General features: G+C 47.1%; 1 protein-coding gene across 2 annotated transcripts in view; it reads right to left on the bottom strand.

Moving 5' to 3' along the window:
• HSD3B7 (hydroxy-delta-5-steroid dehydrogenase, 3 beta- and steroid delta-isomerase 7) overlaps window positions 1-5,257 on the bottom strand; it is a 41,689-nt gene extending 36,432 nt beyond the window's left edge. Inside the window, exon 1 of one of the 2 annotated variants that reach the window (XM_066576964.1) lies at window positions 4,920-5,257. In XM_066576964.1, the coding sequence (XP_066433061.1) occupies window positions 4,920-4,922 (3 nt within the window). In that variant the 5' untranslated portion in view covers window positions 4,923-5,257. Of the gene's footprint in view, window positions 1-4,671; window positions 4,791-4,919 lie in introns of those variants that run through there. The other variant, XM_066576963.1, reaches the window with a different exon arrangement.
• Window positions 5,258-19,182: the final 13,925 nt, after the last annotated feature.

Below are 19,182 nucleotides of genomic sequence, written 5' to 3' on the forward strand. Positions count from 1 at the left end.
TCTGCGCATTTCGGTCATTCAACAAAAAACCCCGCCGCACGCTCTGTTTTGTGGCGCATTTGCGCACCAAAAGTCCCCATAGAAGTCTATGGGGATGCGCAAAATACGCTGGGAGACGCGTGAAACACTGGATAATTCCCCAGGAATAAGAACCCATCTGGAACTCATCAGACTAATTAGCAATTTCAATCAGTGCATATTTTTTTGCCGCACCCAAAGGCACATGCCTCCATACAGAAAAATACCGTGAAATACGCCGAAGCGGAAATAAAACTCGCTGCCGGCATTTACACTGAGCAATTATCACTCAGATTCCTGCAACCCAGGGAAAATGTGAACAATTATCGTTCAGTGCAAACGGGCCCTTAGAGGTAAACTGCCCCGTCCTTTTATGCTGAAGGAGAAAAGATGGCCACAGGGGAGTCGAGAGAGAGGGAAAGGGACAGCAGAGTCTGGAGGGAGGGAGACAGGGGAGTCGGGAGAGAGGAAGACAGGGGAGTCGGGGGAGAGGGAGACAGGGGAGTCGGGGGAGAGGGAGACAGGGGAGTCGGGGGAGAGGGAGACAGGGGAGTCGGGGGAGAGGGAGACAGGGGAGTCGGGGGAGAGGGAGACAGGGGAGTCGGGGGAGAGGGAGGGAGACAGGGGAGTCGGGGGAGAGGGAGGGAGACAGGGGAGTCGGGGGAGAGGGAGACAGGGGAGTCGGGGGAGAGGGAGACAGGGGAGTCGGGGGAGAGGGAGACAGGGGAGTCGAGAGAGAGGGAAAGGGACAGCAGAGTCTGGAGGGAGGGAGACAGGGGAGTCGGGGGAGAGGGAGACAGGGGAGTCGGGTGAGAGGGAGACAGGGGAGTCATGAGAAAGGGAGACGGGAGAGAGGGAGACGGGAGAGAGGGAGACAGGGGAGACAGGAGAGAGGGAAAGGGGAGACGGGAGAGAGGGAGACAGGGGAGACGGGAGAGAGGGAAATGGGAGTCAGGAGAGAGGGAGACAGGGGAGTTGGAAGAGAGGGAGACAAAGGAGTTGGTAGAGAGGGAAAGGGACAGCAGAGTCTGGAGGGAGGGAACAGGGGAGTCGAGAGGGCGGGAGACGGGAGTTGAGAGGGCGGGAGACAGGGGAGTTGAGAGAGAGGGAGATGGGAGAGAGGGAGACAGGGGAGACGGGAGAGAGGGAGACAGGGGAGACGGGAGAGAGGGAGACAGGGGAGACGGGAGAGAGGGAGACAGGGGAGACGGGAGAGAGGGAGACAGGGGAGACGGGAGAGAGGGAGACAGGGGAGACGGGAGAGAGGGGAGACGGGAGATGGGAGAGAGGGAAACAGGGGAGATGGGAGAGAGGCAGACAGGGGAGTTGGAAGAGAGGGAGACAAAGGAGTTGGTAGAGAGGGAAAGGGACAGCAGAGTCTGGAGGGAGGGAACAGGGGAGTCGAGAGGGCGGGAGAAAGGGGAGTTGAGAGAGAGGGAAACAGGGGAGTCGAGAGGTAGGAAAACAGGGGAGTCGAGAGAAGAATAGAGGAGCCCAGAGGGAGGGAAACAGAGGAGCTGAGTGGGAGGGAAACAGGGGAGTTGTGAGAGAGGAAATGGGATGGTGGAGTCTGGAGGGAGGGAACGGGACAGCGGAGTCCGTAGGGAGGGAACGGGACAGCGGAGTCTGGAGGGAGGGAGACAAACGTTTGGAGAAAGAGAGACAGAGGGGTTTGGAAGAAGAGGAATGAGATAGCTGTAAGCCAAATGAACATTCAGCCAACAGCCACCCTAAGCTACACATCGTTGTCCCCTCCTGCAGTGACTTATGTCCCCTGAGAACCAAAAGATCAGGCATGATAAAATCCAGTATGTCCGATCCTTCCTTCCCTTGACATCTGCTGTTGGGAGAGTTGGGTAGCCTCTTCCACACAAGATGGTCAGTCAGACCTCGTGACATTAATGTGTATGGGCAGCACTAGTGGGGCTGCGCCTGCTCCTCATTATCAGGACGGGGTCACAGTATGACAGCCACATCATAGATCACCCAGGTCAGATGACACCCGAGAGCGGTCACTGTTATATTAGTGTTGGACAATTATCGCGCCGATAGTCTTCAGATCAAGTGTTTATACTCAATAATTGTGAGTTGTAAACGTGTGCGGCGATCGCACGATCAGCGGTAAGTCGTTAGATTATCGCCGGCTGAGTCATGCGGACCTAAAAGTCATCATTTGTCTACAGCAGAATCACATCTCCTGTATGTTAGAAACCCTCAAGAACTATTACCAAGATGTCCTTCATTCCACAGCAGAAAGCTGACGGCTTGGAGTAAAGACGTGCAGATTTTAGCAGGTGCGGAATTGAAGCCCCATAGGGATAACCTTGTGATGCAGAAATATCCGTACGGACTAATTCCATCCCGCGTGGAAGGACCCTCATGAACAACATCTGTGCTATGGGGTAGAAGTTCTGCTCACACTGTCACCCGGAATTATCAGCTACAGAGAAAAACACCAATTAAGTATGGTGTCAGTACAAACTGCTCATTACTGTAGAGAACAATTACATGCAGAATACCGGTGCACACTGCTCATTATAGAACAGCGCAGAATACCGGTGCACACTGCTCATTATAGAACAGCACAGAAATCCAGTATACACTGCTCATTACTGTAGAGAACATCACATGCACAATACCAGTACACACTGCTCGTTACAGAATAGTATACAATACCAGTACACACTGCTCGTTACAGAATAGTATACAATACCGGTACACACTGCTTGTTACAGAATAGTACCGTATACAATACCAGTACACACTGCTCGTTACAGAATAGTATACAATGCCAGTACACACTGCTCGTTACAGAATAGTATACAATACCGGTACACACTGCTCGTTACAGAATAGTGTACAATACCGGTACACACTGCTCGTTACAGAATAGTACACAATACCAGTACACACTGCTCATTACAGAATAGTATACAATACCGGTACACACTGCTCGTTACAGAATAGTATACAATGCCAGTACACACTGCTCGTTACAGAATAGTATACAATACCGGTACACACTGCTCGTTACAGAATAGTATACAATACCGGTACACACTGCTCGTTACAGAATAGTATACAATACCGGTACACACTGCTCGTTACAGAATAGTATACAATACCGGTACACACTGCTCGTTACAGAATAGTATACAATACCAGTACACACTGCTCGTTACAGAATAGTATACAATACCGGTACACACTGCTCGTTACAGAATAGTATACAATACCGGTACACACTGCTCGTTACAGAATAGTATACAATACCGGTACACACTGCTCGTTACAGAATAGTACACAATGCCAGTACACACTGCTCGTTACAGAATAGTATACAATACCGGTACACACTGCTCGTTACAGAATAGTATACAATACCGGTACACACTGCTCGTTACAGAATAATATACAATACCGGTACACACTGCTCGTTACAGAATAGTATACAATACCGGTACACACTGCTCGTTACAGAATAGTATACAATGCCAGTACACACTGCTCGTTACAGAATAGTATACAATGCCAGTACACACTGCTCGTTACAGAATAGTATACAATGCCAGTACACACTGCTCGTTACAGAATAGTATACAATACCGGTACACACTGCTCGTTACAGAATAGTATACAATACCGGTACACACTGCTCGTTACAGAATAGTATACAATGCCGGTACACACTGCTCGTTACAGAATAGTATACAATGCCAGTACACACTGCTCGTTACAGAATAGTATACAATACCGGTACACACTGCTCGTTACAGAATAGTATACAATACCGGTACACACTGCTCGTTACAGAATAGTACACAATGCCAGTACACACTGCTCGTTACAGAATAGTATACAATACCAGTATACACTGCTCGTTACAGAATAGTATACAATACCAGTACACACTGCTCGTTACAGAATAGTATACAATACCAGTACACACTGCTCGTTACAGAATAGTATACAATACCGGTACACACTGCTCGTTACAGAATAGTATACAATACCGGTACACACTGCTCGTTACAGAATAGTATACAATACCAGCACACACTGCTCGTTACAGAATAGTATACAATGCCAGTACACACTGCTCGTTACAGAATAGTATACAATACCAGCACACACTGCTCGTTACAGAATAGCACACAATCTCTGTATCAGTAGATATTGCTCATTACTGAACAGAACATGATGTCAGTATATACTGTTAAGTATTATAATATTGCACATCTACAACAGCATTCCGTGCGTGCATCCCATCAGACTCACTTTTCTCTCCATCTGAATTTGACAATCACCCAAAAGTAGTAACATACAACACACGTGTTATAATATGACCCCAAATTTATCCCACATATGTCACTAATAAACCGAAGCAGAATACTGTCAGGAAGCTGATGATGCAGGTCCTGCAGCCATCACCGGCGGTGACCACCCTCCCTGCATGTGTAGCCAGCTGTCAGCTCTGTGGTCCAGGCTGTGACAGGTCTGTGCAAGCGGCTGTGAATATTACATGGGAGAGAATGAGGTAAATAAAGCTGGCAACAGACTGCTGCATCCCTGGAGTGACTGCAATGTAGCAGAAAAGTATGTGACCCCGTCGTAGACCCAGGATCACCATGTCCATAGGGTAAGTGCTCTTACCATCTTGTGACGGCTGCTCCTGCCACATAGCTCTGCTACACGGTGTGCCAGAGATTATGAAGGAGGAGGGAGCTGAGGCCTCCTACCACATCTGATTCGCTGCTGGCTGACTCTACATATTGTGCATTGTTGTATGATATAACATTAGATATTGCACTGTATTATTATATGACGTGACCTATGACTTCACACCTAATATATTTACCAGTTTTTGGTGTAAACTGTGCCAAAAAAAATCTTCCACCTACCATAGTGTTTGGTGCCAGGGTCCGGCTGTGACTGTTACCGCTACACCCCCTATAGCTGTAATACCTAGTTCTGTGCCATCAGATAAGGGAAGTTGCAGAAGAGAGTGAAGAGGGTCAGTTTGCGCCGCCGCAGCTCCATCTACCTGCAGTTTATCAGTTGACTGTTAATGGAAAAAGCAGGGCAGGCAGCCAAGGCGAGCGTGACCTTGTACCTGCCGGATTACCAGCCTCACTTCTCACGCTTCATGGCTGTACTTTATAGAAAGTTTGATTATGTTAGTAAGCAGAGTGATGGAAGCGGCTCAGTTTATAGGCGGAAGGTCCCCTTGTCAGTACCCAGCCCTCACCCCAGGGATTCACAGCCCTTATGAGAAGAAGAGATCTGTCCACACCAGCTTACTGATAGTTTCTAAGTGGCAAAAGGGAAAGAACTGAAAAAAAAAAGCTTATGTTATATCAGATGGACACCTGCCGGCTGCATGCATGTTATTGCGTAAGTAGCCAAAGGGCGGACAAATATGAAGATTGAAATAAAATCGGCGACTGGCTCCGGGAGAGGGAAATATTTAGCATTTTTCTGATGGTTCATAACATACCACATAAGAGACTGGAGGGGAGACTTTGTTCTTGTTCACGTTTTGATTACTCAGGATGTAATCTGTGCCGTGTCTCAGTTTTATTATTTTACCATTTTTGGTATTTCTCAATCTCTTTCTCGTTTTATCATCATTTATAACTTTTTTCTTTTCATTTTCCTCTTTGTGCCCCTTTTATGTTTTCATTATATTTTTATCCCTGTTCTTCCTGTTGATATACACTGAGTGACCTCTTTATTAGAGCCCCCGGCCCTCTGACAATTAGGAATTGGTAACGGTGTGGAGAGTATACAGAGAATGGCATGATCAAGGGAAAACATCCAGCAAAAGGGATCCTAAGGGATCCTGTGGATGGAAAGAACCGAAAGGGGTTGGAGGAGGATGTCAGGAATCGCTCTGACCAATAAGCACTACAGCAGTCGATTACAACGCTGGTGCTCCAACTAACATGTCTGAGGGCACAACTCATCTTTCCATAGCATAGATGCGTATGATGTTAGAAGACCCGTTCCAGCTTCATTGTATCTTAGTGTGGCTACAGATGAGCGTATTGGGATATGTTGGTAATACAGATGCGTGTGCGTGTCATATTAGGGAGGATGTGACGTGTATGTCATCAGTATTGGCCTCCGTATATTTTCATTTCTACTGGGCACATGCTGATCTGTAGTTACCCAATAGAAATACGGAGGCAGATATGCAAAAAATGGGACCCGCCGTGTTTTTAAAAAACTGCCATATAAAATATGATCATATAAACTGACTTGCAAAAGTATAGAGATGAAATATTCTTGTGTGAACGCAGAAAGGCGAGACTCCAGCGGACAAAGGAACGGAAAATGGGACCCCTGTGCAGCCGGAAAGCATCTCCTGCTCAGGTGGATCCAGATATCTGTTGCTGATGGGAGGTCAGAATTTGGCACAAGCAGCATGAATCGATGACCCCTTCCTGTCCGCTGATCAAAACCTGTCAGTACCTCCATCTAATCTGCAGCAACTACTCCGGGTTTGCTAAGTGGATGGGCATCTCCTGGTGTGATGCCAAGGCTACGCTGTCTGCTCTGAGCCAATCACAAGTCTCTCTGTGCTTTTCTGTCTTACGGGTCGGGAACGGTATCATCTCTCCTTAAGGAGAAACCTAGGTGAGTGAGGAGACTTATAAGGCCATTCATGCAGAGGCATTGTTCCACCTCCCTTATTTGCATATTACCCAGAGGAGCATGCATGGCCTTATAAGTCTCCTCACTCACCTTCTTGGTGCTCTCATTAAGAAGTGATGGTGCCCTTCCCAACCCACATCACAGACCTCTCACTAGCCAAGCCAGGATCCTACTGCACACTAATGAGGGGCAAACCCCCCGAAACAGCTGTCTGTGTATGGATTCTGGCTTGGTTTTCAATTCCCAGTCATTGTCATAAAGACTTGTGCAAGCAGTCTGACATTGTCTTGCGGGAATCCATCCATCCAATAGGTGGTGCTGCAGAAGTATAGTTCCCTATTTGCATATTTCTCTCTTACAGCATGAAGTCTCCTACAGAAGCTGCATCCCCCTCCTCTCCCCTCCTTCTTTACTTTGCATTAAAAGGATTTTATTTATTTATGGAGTCACAGGGAAAGTTGACAAATAAAAGTATCCATAATCCAACGCTGCAGAGCTCTATGTACAGAGGGCGGGCACTGACTAAATAATAGCTGCTTAGCATGTTCTTAGACTGTCAAGAGGGTTTTATGGTAATATGCCATGGCGCACAAGTGTAATAAAGTCATGTGGTAAGTTATTCCTTACAAGAAGCCTCAGAAGTACGTCTCTGACTGTTTCTATAAGATTTTGGTAGAAGAGCCGCTCCTCGTGGTCTGGCCCCTAACAGGACAGATTCATCAATTCATGCTGATTGCACCAAATTCTTACCTTCCCATCGGCACAGTGTAACAGAAATCTGGATTCAGCTATTCGAACGATTCCTGACGTCCTCCTCTGACCCCTTTCAACAACGAGTTGTTTCCATCCACAGGATCTTTATTAACTAAATGTTTTCCTTGATCAGCCCATTCTCTTTATATTCTCCACATCAAATCCCGCTCTTGGCTAGTCTACACCGACGACTCAGCCTCGTTAGAAGTCGCTCAGATTGCTGGGTTTGCTCATCTAATGTGGATTCTGTATTGCTTGAAGGAGCAAGACAAGGCCTCCTGCACACGGGTATATTTGCATTGCGGAATCCGCGGCGGGTGTCCGCCTCCGGACTCCACAGCAAATACAGTCCCAGAGCATTCTATTTGATAAGATAATACATGAACAAAATGATATAAAATGGATGATAATTAAACTAATTTACATAAAATAGGTGATATTGCATACTTCACTATTTCTTAGGCAAAGGTTAAATACTGGTATCACCAAGCAAAATACATGAACACATTAACATCACACATGAATCAGGGGTGTAACTATAGAGGGTGCAGGGGATGCGGTTGCACCCGGGCCCAGGAGCCTTAGGGGGCCCATAAGGCCTCTCTTCTCCATATAGAGAGCCCAGTAGTACGAATAAAGCATTATAGTTGGGGACCCTGTTACAGGTTTTGCATTGGGGCCCAGAAGCTTTAAGTTATGGCTCTGTGCAGCATGGTTTAGGTATGGGTACAGGTACAGATACAGATAGAGGGGGGGCCCCAGCTTACCTTTTGCATCAGGGCCCCTGAGCCTTTAGTTACGCCTTGACATGAATATACTTACAACACATAAACGACATCTGTTCAGCTGGATACCCACTACTGGACAGAGTCCATCACCTAGAAGTGATGTTCCATCATCTGTCCAATTTACCCTCAGCTGGGAGAGCACCAGCCAAGTGGATCAGAGTGTCTCCTGGGGATTCATCACTGCATAGGGCGTCCCTAGTGCAGGTCCAGTTTGCTCTGACCATCTTCGTTCTGCCCCAGCTTATATACACAGAAAAATGTGTACGTGCGGCTATTGACAACTTTGAGTCTATTAGGGGTTGATCCAGGGAACAGTCTGACTGCCATTAGGGAGTCGGGGAGGAATTTTTTCCCCCAAAAGGGCTAATTGGCTTCTGCTCTTGGGGTTTTTTGCCTTCCTCTGGATCAACAAAACAGGAGGCTAAACAGGCTGGACTAGATGGACATTGTCTTCATTCAGCCTTACGAACTATGTTAGTATGAGTCCTACTCACCTGTGGGTGGCCAATCCCTCAGGCATCTAGGAGTCAAAGGTCAGTAATTGATGGCTCATTGTCAGTTGATTACAAAGCTCCATTAGTTTGCAGGTTACACATTGGGCATACCTAAACCAGTCTTACAGGCTCAGGTCAATCACAGTTCACACTAGTTTTATCCAGACTAAATTAAGGATATAGGAAATCACTTTCTACAACTATCCACACAGTTACACACAGCTGACTTCCGTTGAAGTCAATGGAAACCGTCCTGTGGCACTTCTGCAGTGAGCATGGCGGATGTATCGCGGGATACCGCACCCCAGCAGCGCTGGCTACTGTGCATGCACAACGGAGTGCCGGCGGGCACATCCACAGCGATCACAGAAGACGCCGGACAGGTACGCAGAGGTCGTTGGTCGGGTACCGGGTCCATCATGTTGACTTCACCCTTGTGTCCAAGTCTATCAAATCTGCACATCAAAAGAGGGGACATCTCTTCTAGTACGCACATGAAACTGGTTGAGCCACCTACTCAGATCAGGACTGGCCGCCGGCCTCCAGATCAGAGGGACGGAGTCACACAACATTAGGGACACCAGGACCTTTAAATGGCAGATTCTCTAAACAGAGAGGACACTAGTCATTGTACGGGAGTCGCTACTACAACCTGCTCTGCCTCACGCTAACTGCTGGGCGGTGCTCGGTGAGAGTAACGCTTCCTTCTTTTTGTGGTTCGTTTGTCATTGGAGCGAGTGGACTGTTGTATTAAAGCCTATTCAGATGCAACAATTATCGCTCAAAATTCGCTCAAAAGCAATCTTTTGAGCGATAATCGTGCGCACTTACACGGCAAGATGATCGCTCAAAATTCGCTCAAAGGGCAGTTTGGGTGACAGTTTTGAGCATTCACTTTGCATAAGCTATTAAGTAGCTAATTAGCTACTTAAGAGCTTATTAGTGTGTAAATGAAAGCTCCCGCTGTATACAGAAGATAACAGGAGCACTGTACAGCTGCAGTGTTCTTGGAGCGCTCAGCTGGTAAACAGCTGAGCGCTCCGAGCGGGGTATGCAGAAGACAGCTGGAGCGTTGTCTTCCGTATACAGCTCCTATCTTCTCTGCGCTTTCAGCTGGTGTGCCGATGAGAACTGCCAGCTGGGAGAATCCTATCAGCGCTGCCAGCTGAGATATCAGCCTGCACCGCTGATAAGAGTCATTGCTCATTTCTAGAAAACTAGAAGTGAGCAATGAACGAACAGTGCAAAAAAAGCGCACGATGGGCAGGCGTTTAGATGCCATGGTTATCTCTCAAAAGACGGCTTTTGAGTGAATTTTGAGCAATAATCGTTGTGTCAGAGCTCATCTGCTGGCATATTATCCTGGCCCTCTGGACCACTGAACCCAGATTGTTCCCTGTGTGCTGTCTCCCCTTCCTGACTACCCCCAAACCGGCTATCAACTTTATGCTGCACTCCGGGGTCTAATTTACATACAGAGAAGCTCCAAATGTAAAAGGTCCGGAATCTAGTAAAGGTTGGGGGGTCTAATAAAGGGCTGGGCGTCCAATAAGGGGCTGGGGGTTCTGATAAAGGGTGGCGGATCTAATAAAGGGCCAGGGGTCTAATAAGGGGCAAGGAATCTAATAAAGGGCCAGGGGTCTAATAAAGGGCAAGCAATCTAATAAAGGGCCAGGGGTCTAATAAAGGGCAAGGAATCTAATAAAGGGCCAGGGGTCTAATAAAGGGCAAGGAATCTAATAAAGGGCCAGGGGTCTAATAAAGGGCTTAGTCCGTGTTAGACTGTTACGGTAAAACTATAGTTGGGCGGGTGACAGAGGATATTTCATCTCCATGCTATGGGGGCTTGTACTGGTCTCCATGCATGAGTCCCTGTTTCTTCTGTGAGCTGCAGAGCTTACAGTCTAAGGGCGCGGTCACACGAGCGTAGGCGTATTTACGTTCGCACGTGCGCAGCGTTTAATCGCCGGAAAGAACGTTTTTCGGCAATCATGACCAGAACTAGAAAGCGTATTATCGTTTGTTCCTACTTTGCAAACTATCTTTTCGGCCATCGAATATGCGTTGGCGCATATTTCGGTCGCGTATGTTCTGTCTTTTTTTCGGGTTGCCGTTTTTACGCGCCGTAAAATCGCCCGTGCGAACGAATACATTGGAAACCAACGCCTCAGATGGTCACGTTTATACGATTGGGCGCAAAAACGCGCCGTTTATGCGCTCGTGTGAACACACCCTAAGCGCTTATTCACATGAACTCATTTGTGCTGTGTAAAATTTGTGCGCGAACACCGCAAACCGCGATCAGTGGGTTTAGTCACCTGCGTATTTTACACGCACATTTTGGTAGCGAAAAAAAACCCCACATCATGCCCTCTTATCATGAGTATTGCGCACGATAACAGCACATATTACACTAATTAAACGTAATCGCCCACTGATATTAATAGAAGTATGCAAGCATGATTATTTGCGTGAGCAAACATAGTAAAATACGCACAGGTGCAAAAACATCTCCCAACATACAAACACACGTGTAAATACACCTGCGCCCGTGTGAAGCCCGCCTCATACTCTGTGTCACTCTCCTCATCAGCATTAATTATGCAAGGAGTTTCCATACGTGACGAGGATCAGTCGGCACCAAGCAACAAGGGGAAAGCTCCATTGTTGAGTGGTAACAGCAGCTGGCAGGGAGGAGGGCGAATTCCCTGCCGCAGGAGGCACCAGGGGCACCAAACCAACTCCAGTCATACCTGCACTGGCGCCGTCTCCCTGGAGGCCCCACAGATGCAGTTCTGTTACCGTTGTACTCACAGGTTATAATAACCATATACTATATTATATCCCCCTCCACCCAGGCTTATATCCGAGTGGCCGGATGTCCCGCTCCCACAGACCATAGAGGCACATGTGTCATGTGTTGGTCCGGTACTGCATGGAGACGTCATACGTGTTGGTGTGAATAAAGGCCTACGTATCTGACTGGAGGGGTGGCGACTCTTAGCTGCGCTCTGATTGGTTGTTATGGCCAACAGACAGATTTCCGTTCATTAGGGTGTGGTGCTGCGGTCAGACGGCTACGTTTGCACAGCTCAGCCTCGTATACACGGAGGTCTGCAGTGATACTAAGGAAGGGATTATTTCCATATGTGTATAATAAATGACCTTTATAGAATGATCTCAGTTAAGTATGTGCCCCCAGGGTCCTCCTACCATGTGGATGGAGGTCTGCCCTCCCTCCTGGGAGTTAGACTTAACATTTCCTTCCACTTCAGAACTCATGGAAAAACTGCGGGACTTGATTATAACTCCAAAACAAAGGATGGAAACCCCCATTATATAACGACCGGAGCGAGCGTTATATAAGAGCGGACAATAACACCAAGAAGATACGGGGGGGGGGGGTGTTTGTTGCATTTTGTACTATTTATAAAACCTAATAAAAAAGAGTTTAAAAAAAAAAGATGCAGATAGAAGAAAAACTAAGCAAACACTTTGGAATTCCCTGGATTTGTGCATTGACTACTAATAAAATGTGATTGTATCTAAGTCAGAATTCTAGAAAAACACAAAGTGACTAAGAACACACAGACCATTGTACTATTCACCGTCCACAGTGCAGGGGGGAGAAAGTAAGTGAACCCTGTGTTACTGACTTCCCAAAATGTAATAGGCAAAATGTGCTTCCATTAAGGAGATGAGATTAACAGTGCAGGTTTCACAGGTGCTTTGCCCGTCAAATAAAGGCAAACAGAGCCTGGTTACTGACAAATCTCCTCCTCTCAGGAAAGACTGGTAAGTGTGACCCATGCATCGATGTAGGCAACTGTCAGAAGACATGAGGCTAGAAAAGTCTACAACAGCTAAAGACCTGGGTGTACATCAATCCACGGTTATTATCTATAGCTGGAGAACATTCAGGACTGTTCTACTCTCCTTAGGAGCGTCCTGTTGTATCACTCCAAGAGCATAACAGGCAATATAGAAAGGGGAAGAAAGAAACCAAGAGGAACAGCAGAGGACCTATAGAAAACTCTACAGACTACAGAAACCTCTTGTAACGATCCAGTTCTGGGTTGGTGTCTCTTTGTCGTTACCACTGAGGATCGGTGGTGTGGTCGGGAAAGCCAGAGGTCAGTACACAGGTAATCTCGATTGTGGTACAGGAGGAGCAGACAGGTAGTGGAGTCGGGGGAAGCCAGAGGTCAATACTCCGGTAATATCGGTTCACAGTACAAGAGGAGCAGGCGGGTGGCAGAGTCGGGGATGCCAGAGATCAGTACACAGAGCAGCTGTTTGTGGACGGAGGAGAAGGAAAGAGGAGCTTGATTACTGGTTGGGAGCTTAAAGGGGTTGTCCCGCGGCAGCAAGTGGGTCTATACACTTCTGTATGGCCATAATAATGCACTTTGTAATGTACATTGTGCATTAATTATGAGCCATACAGAAGTTATAAAAAGTTTTATACTTACCTGCTCCGTTGCTGGCGTCCTCGTCTCCATGGTGCCGACTAATTTTCGCCCTCCGATGGCCAAATTAGCCGCGCTTGCGCAGTCCGGGTCTTCTCCTCTTCTCTATGGGGCTCCGTGTAGCTCCGTGTAGCTCCGCCCCGTCACGTGCCGATTCCAGCCAATCAGGAGGCTGGAATCGGCAATGGACCGCACAGAAGCCCTGCGGTCCATGGAGACAGAGGATCCCGGCGGCCATCTTCAGCAGGTGAGTATGAAGACGCCGGACCGCCGGGATTCAGGTAAGCGCTGTGGGGGTTGTTTTTTTAACCCCTGCATCGGGGTTGTCTCGCGCCGAACGGGGGGGGGGGTTTAAAAAAAAAAAAACCCGTTTCGGCGCGGGACAACCCCTTTAATAACCACACACTGGGGGAAATACAGGGCCAGGTTTATATAGTCTGGCCAATCAGTGTGGGGTAGAGCTAATCTGGAACTTGGTTGCAGGAGCAAGAACTGGACAAGGTTAGGCAGAGGAGACATGCCACCTGGAGCACAGGAGTTCCCAAGTTCAAACCCTATCACAGAGACACTGACTGAGAAAGGTGATTATGGAAGGACACCATGAAGGATGCCACTGTTTACTTGAGACCACCTGGATGTTGCATAATGCTTCTGGGAATTGTTCTATGAATGGATGAGACAACAGCTAAGGAAAAACACTGAACACCAACATCATGGTTTGGGGCTATGGTGGAGGAAAATCATGGTTTGGGGCTATGGTGGAGGAACATCATGGTTTGGGGCTATGGTGGAGGAAAATCATGGTTTGGGGCTGTGGTGAAGGAACATCATGGTTTGCAGCTGTGGCGAAGGGGGCATTCATTGAAAGTTCCTCAGATCGCTGAATTTTCCCATCTAATGTGGTTTCACACTGAAACTGATCCACGGGAAACTTGTCACGTGAATTTATGCCGCACTCCGGGGGAATGGGGAGACTTGCTACACAAAGAAATGCCAACTATGAAAGTGCCGGGGGCTCTGATAAAGGGATTATTTAATGTAACATGTTTTTGTCTCCTCTCTGCTGCATTGGAGTAGATATTGTAGAGTTGCCGTCGCATCACCAGACTAAAGCTTCTTTCCGACGAGTATATATCAGCTGATATACGCTATGTTGGAGACATAAAATTGGTGAACAGGCGCACAAATCAAACGTTTGTGCACCCGTTCAGACGGCATGGGTCCTGGCGCATATGCGCCGAGACTACCATGCCTTCGTCCCTTTTCCCTCTCCATCGCAGGCTCACCTCTCTTCACCTCCCCGCTCGTTCTTTGCAATAGAAGGGGGCGGGACAGGGGCAGAGCTAATCACTGTCCCGCCTCCTCCCATTGATGGCTATGGACAAGGGGTGGGGAGAGGGCTAGAGCTTAGCTCTGCCCACATCCCACGCCTTGTCTGCAGCCAGCAATGGGAGGAGGTGGAATGGGCTGGCGCTTAGCTCTGCCCCTGCCCCTCCCATTGCAGAGAGCCAGCGGGGAGGAGAGGACAGGTGAGCCTGCACGAGAGGAGGAGAGCAGAGGAAGGGTGTTTAGCAGCCACGCTGCTAAACTCCCTCCCACCTCCGTCCGCTGTCATTGGCTCCCATGGGAGCCCATGCAGTGTCCGGCGTATTCCAGCCCAAAAGATAGTTCCAGGACTATCTTTTGGGCCCGACGTAAAAACACCCAGCGCTATATTGGTGGCCGGGCGCTTTTTACGTCTCAGAAATACGGTCATATGATCTGATGCATTGGAATCCAGTGCATCAGATCACAGCGTATATCAGCTGACCATGAAAACGGCTCGTGTGAAAGCGGCCTGAGGGTCCGTGTGCACCAAACAATATATCGTTAAACGAGGGTACAATGTCATCGCTGGCTCGTTTGCGCTCATGCGGCCTGTTTATACAGCGGATACATCGTTGGCTCCTTCTAACGAGCAATCATACGATGTTCACATTCGGTGCAGCAGTGACTGAACGAGCGCTGCTTAATCCAAACGAGAAGTGAACGAGCCGACGACGGTTTGTATTGTAACATAAAAGCATTGTTCATTCCGAATATGCGCATCCGCTCGTGTGAGGGGGGCCGTAAGCTGGCGGCTGTGAGATCACGGAGCTGTCAAAGTAACCCTTAAATGCCCAATTCTCGTGCCTTTGCTGTGTTTTTCACAGATTTGCCCTCCAGGGATGCAAAATATCTGCCATCTGCCCTCCAGCCGGCCTCGTGCTCTTTGTACTAACCTGGTGTATGGGATTTATTATAGCGCATGAGTCATGGAATAAACACAATTCCAACAACATTCGTGTCTCTATGATGGAGGATTCTTAGACCATCATGACGAGCTACGACCACAAGGCACAGACACTTCAAATTAAACAAGCTGGATTGTGAATACAGCTCTGGATGTCACTGGAGCAGTATGGACACGGGCTGACGACTGCAGAGTGCTGACGTCACCGCTAAGGCCGTCAGCATTATGCAGAGCGTTTACACTGAAAGCTATTGCGGGCTTCTCACTCAGCACTTCACCTTCTGTGTAAGGCGCTAAGCGGGTGCGTTTACACGCAACACGAAGCTAGCAATATTTTTTAGCTAATGGCCCGTTTACACGTAACGGTCATCACTCAAAATTCGTAACTAATTTGAGTAATAATCGTTCAGTGTGAACACTTAAAAAAAACCCTCACTATTCATTCGCAGTTGTTTATTGCTAAAGTCAGTCAGCAAAAAAAATATCGTCGGCTTCTCGTTGCGTGTAAACACTCCCCGTCCAGCGCCTTACATAGAAGGTGAAGCACTGAGCGAGAAGCCTGCAATGTCCTTCAGTCTTGATGCTGACGACCTTAGCGGTGACGTCAGCACTTGTGCAGTCCTTTACCCGACTCTCAGTGGAACAAGGACATTACTGACAGCCAGAAGTAATGATATGACTCAAGATCAGGACAAGATAAATACAAGGTTTATCATCAGTATATGCTGATTGCATAATCAGGGGCAGCGGTCACATCATCCTCCACTCCGCTTATCTCGGTGCTTTCTTGACCCTGTTGTTATAATTAACCCCTTCCATGCTGCTGCTCTGCGAATTAACCTGATCTGTCTTTTTTAAGTCCGGTAACCCAGCTGGGGTGTTGGTCATGTATGCCCAGCTGGATCATGTGATGATCAGGGGTTTACCTCTCACTGGGCGCTGCATCTCTTGTCAAGGTCATAACTGCGATCACTGCCAGTCTCCCCGGCTATCAGCTGGCACAGCATTCTAATCCACTGCAGGTGATGATTAACTCTGATGCAGACACTAAATCCGTCACTGCAACACTCAGGGGTGTGATTGCTTCTCTGCCTTGGCACATGGGTCAGCTCCATAATAAGGTCCATTATAAAGCACAGCCCTGTGGTGAAGTCAGCGGGAGTTGCTGAGCATGGTGCAAGTGATGGCGGTTATTTAAAAAGGGAAAGCTGCACTCTCCGCAAATTAAAGGGGTTGTCCCGCGCCGAAACGGTTTGTTTTTTTTTTCAAACCCCCCCCCCCCCCCCCCCCCCCGTTCGGCGCGAGACAACCCCGATGCAGGGACGTAAAAAAAAAACCGCTCAGCGCTTACCTTAAACCCCGCGTTCCGGTGACTTCTATACTTGCCGGCTGAAGATGGCCGCCGGGATCCTCTTCCTCCGTGGACCGCAGCTCTTCTGTGCGGTCCATTGCCGATTCCAGCCTCCTGATTGGCTGGAATCGGCACGTGACGAGGCGGAGCTACACGGAGCCGGCATTCTGCACGAGCGGCCCCATTGAAGACAGGAGAAGACCCGGACTGCGCAAGCGCGGCTAATTTGGCCATCGGAGGCTGAAAATTAGTCCACACCATGGAGAAGAGGACGCCAGCAACGGAGCAGGTAAGTATAACACTTTTTATAACTTCTGTATGGCTCATAATTAATGCACAATGTACATTACAAAGTGCATTAATATGGCCATACAGAAGTGTATAGACCCACTTGCTGCCGCGGGACAACCCCTTTAAGGAAACATTTCTAAAATACAAAGCTCTGCCAGATTTTTATTCCCCCGAGGCAAAGATTCAGTGTTCTGCCCTAAGCCTATATCTCAATACCCAGACGAAGGCTGAGTGGCTTGGCAGAGCCCTGCAAGTTTACAGAACATGCCCAGGTTATACCAGTATGATCAATATCTCTTGAGGCAAGGGGGTTTCTTGCCTGCGGATCACCGGCTTCTCCATCCAGGAAATGGCGCACCTCACATGCAAGCAGGCTCCAGGAGACTTGAATTTCTTTTAAAATCTGATGCTTGCCTGTTTTCATTGCACGCTGCAAACAGCAACAAAACGTATCCAGCATATAACATAGTCTATATATAATCCTGGGTTCACAACACACTGGCTCACCATCTGCAACCCCTTCTGGAGGTTGTCCTCCTCCGTCAGACAGGGTAATGGGTCCCAAACAGATCTGCACAGGATCTCGAGATAGCAGCCCTTTTAGCTTCACTGAGCTATCACTTCTCCCCCTTTAACTGTAACAGGAACTGGCACCATATCACTATATACAGGGACCTGTAAAACTTATACTAGCTGTACATATATAATTATATATAGGAGATACCAAAGTTATATCAGCATGCTCCATATCACAATATACAGGAAGTATAACTTATATCAGCTGTACATATATAATTATATACAGGAGATACCCAGGTTATACCAGCATGGTCCATACCACTATATACAGGAGATGTATAACTTATACCAGCTGTAAATATATGATTATATACAGGAGATACCCAGGTTATACCAGCATGGGACATACCACTATATACAGGAGATGTATAACTTATACCAGCTGTACATGTATAATTATATACAGGAGATACCAAGGTTTATACCAGCATGCTCCATATCACTATATACAGGGGATGTATAACTTATACCAGCTGTACATATATAATTATATACAGGAGATACCCAGGTTATACCAGCATGGGACATACCACTATATACAGGAGATGTATAACTTATACCAGCTGTACATGTATAATTATATACAGGAGATACCCAGGTTATACCAGCTTGCTCCATATCACTATATACAGGGGATGTATAACTTATACCAGCTGTACATTTATAATTATAGACAGGAGATACCCAGGTTATACCAGCATGCTCCATATCACTATATACAGGAAGATGTATAACCTATACCAGCTGTAAATATATAATTATATACTGGAGATACCCAGGTTATACCAGTATGTTCTATATCACTATATACAGGAGATGTATAACTTATACCAGCTGTACATGTATAATTATATACAGGAGATACTCCGTTTATACCAGCATGTTCTATATCACTATATACAGGAGATGTGACTGACTAAAATGTACACATATTGACAATAGACCACTCTCCTTTAAAATACTATATAAAGGAAGATGTTTTGGGGAGGTACTGACACTTACAGACAGTGAGGAAGTACCGACACTTAAAAGAAGTTACTGACATGCAAATGTTTTTGTCTTTTGTGTGAAAGAATAAATATAATAAGCCTCTTGGTGTACATGAACCACCAGCCATGGGCAATACTGCTGGTAGAGAGGATAAGGTATGAAAGACTGCAAGGGAAATAGTGAAACAGAGAAGGCAGGGATGCAGTAAGTAAAGGATATGAAGGGACAGGAGTATTAGATGCCCAGCATTGGGATAGGTTTGCAGAAAGTCATGCTGGATGGGTTAAACATAATGGATTACGGGTAAAGTTGAATAGTTGGAAAAAGGCAAGTAAAGATATAGAAGAAGGTTTAACAATGATAATAGTTGCTAACTTAAGTGGTGAATATAAGTATGTGGGTGGAAATGGGCATAAGTTGTATTGTGTTTGTCATTGGATAGCCTATACTGGACAAAGCATGTAAAAACTGCGGTACACAAGAGTTTTTCTTATATATATACTTTGTTCGCTGTCGGCAG

The sequence above is a fragment of the Eleutherodactylus coqui genome, chromosome 8 (genome assembly GCF_035609145.1).
Source record: "Eleutherodactylus coqui strain aEleCoq1 chromosome 8, aEleCoq1.hap1, whole genome shotgun sequence".
NCBI classification, from domain to species: domain Eukaryota; kingdom Metazoa; phylum Chordata; class Amphibia; order Anura; family Eleutherodactylidae; genus Eleutherodactylus; species Eleutherodactylus coqui.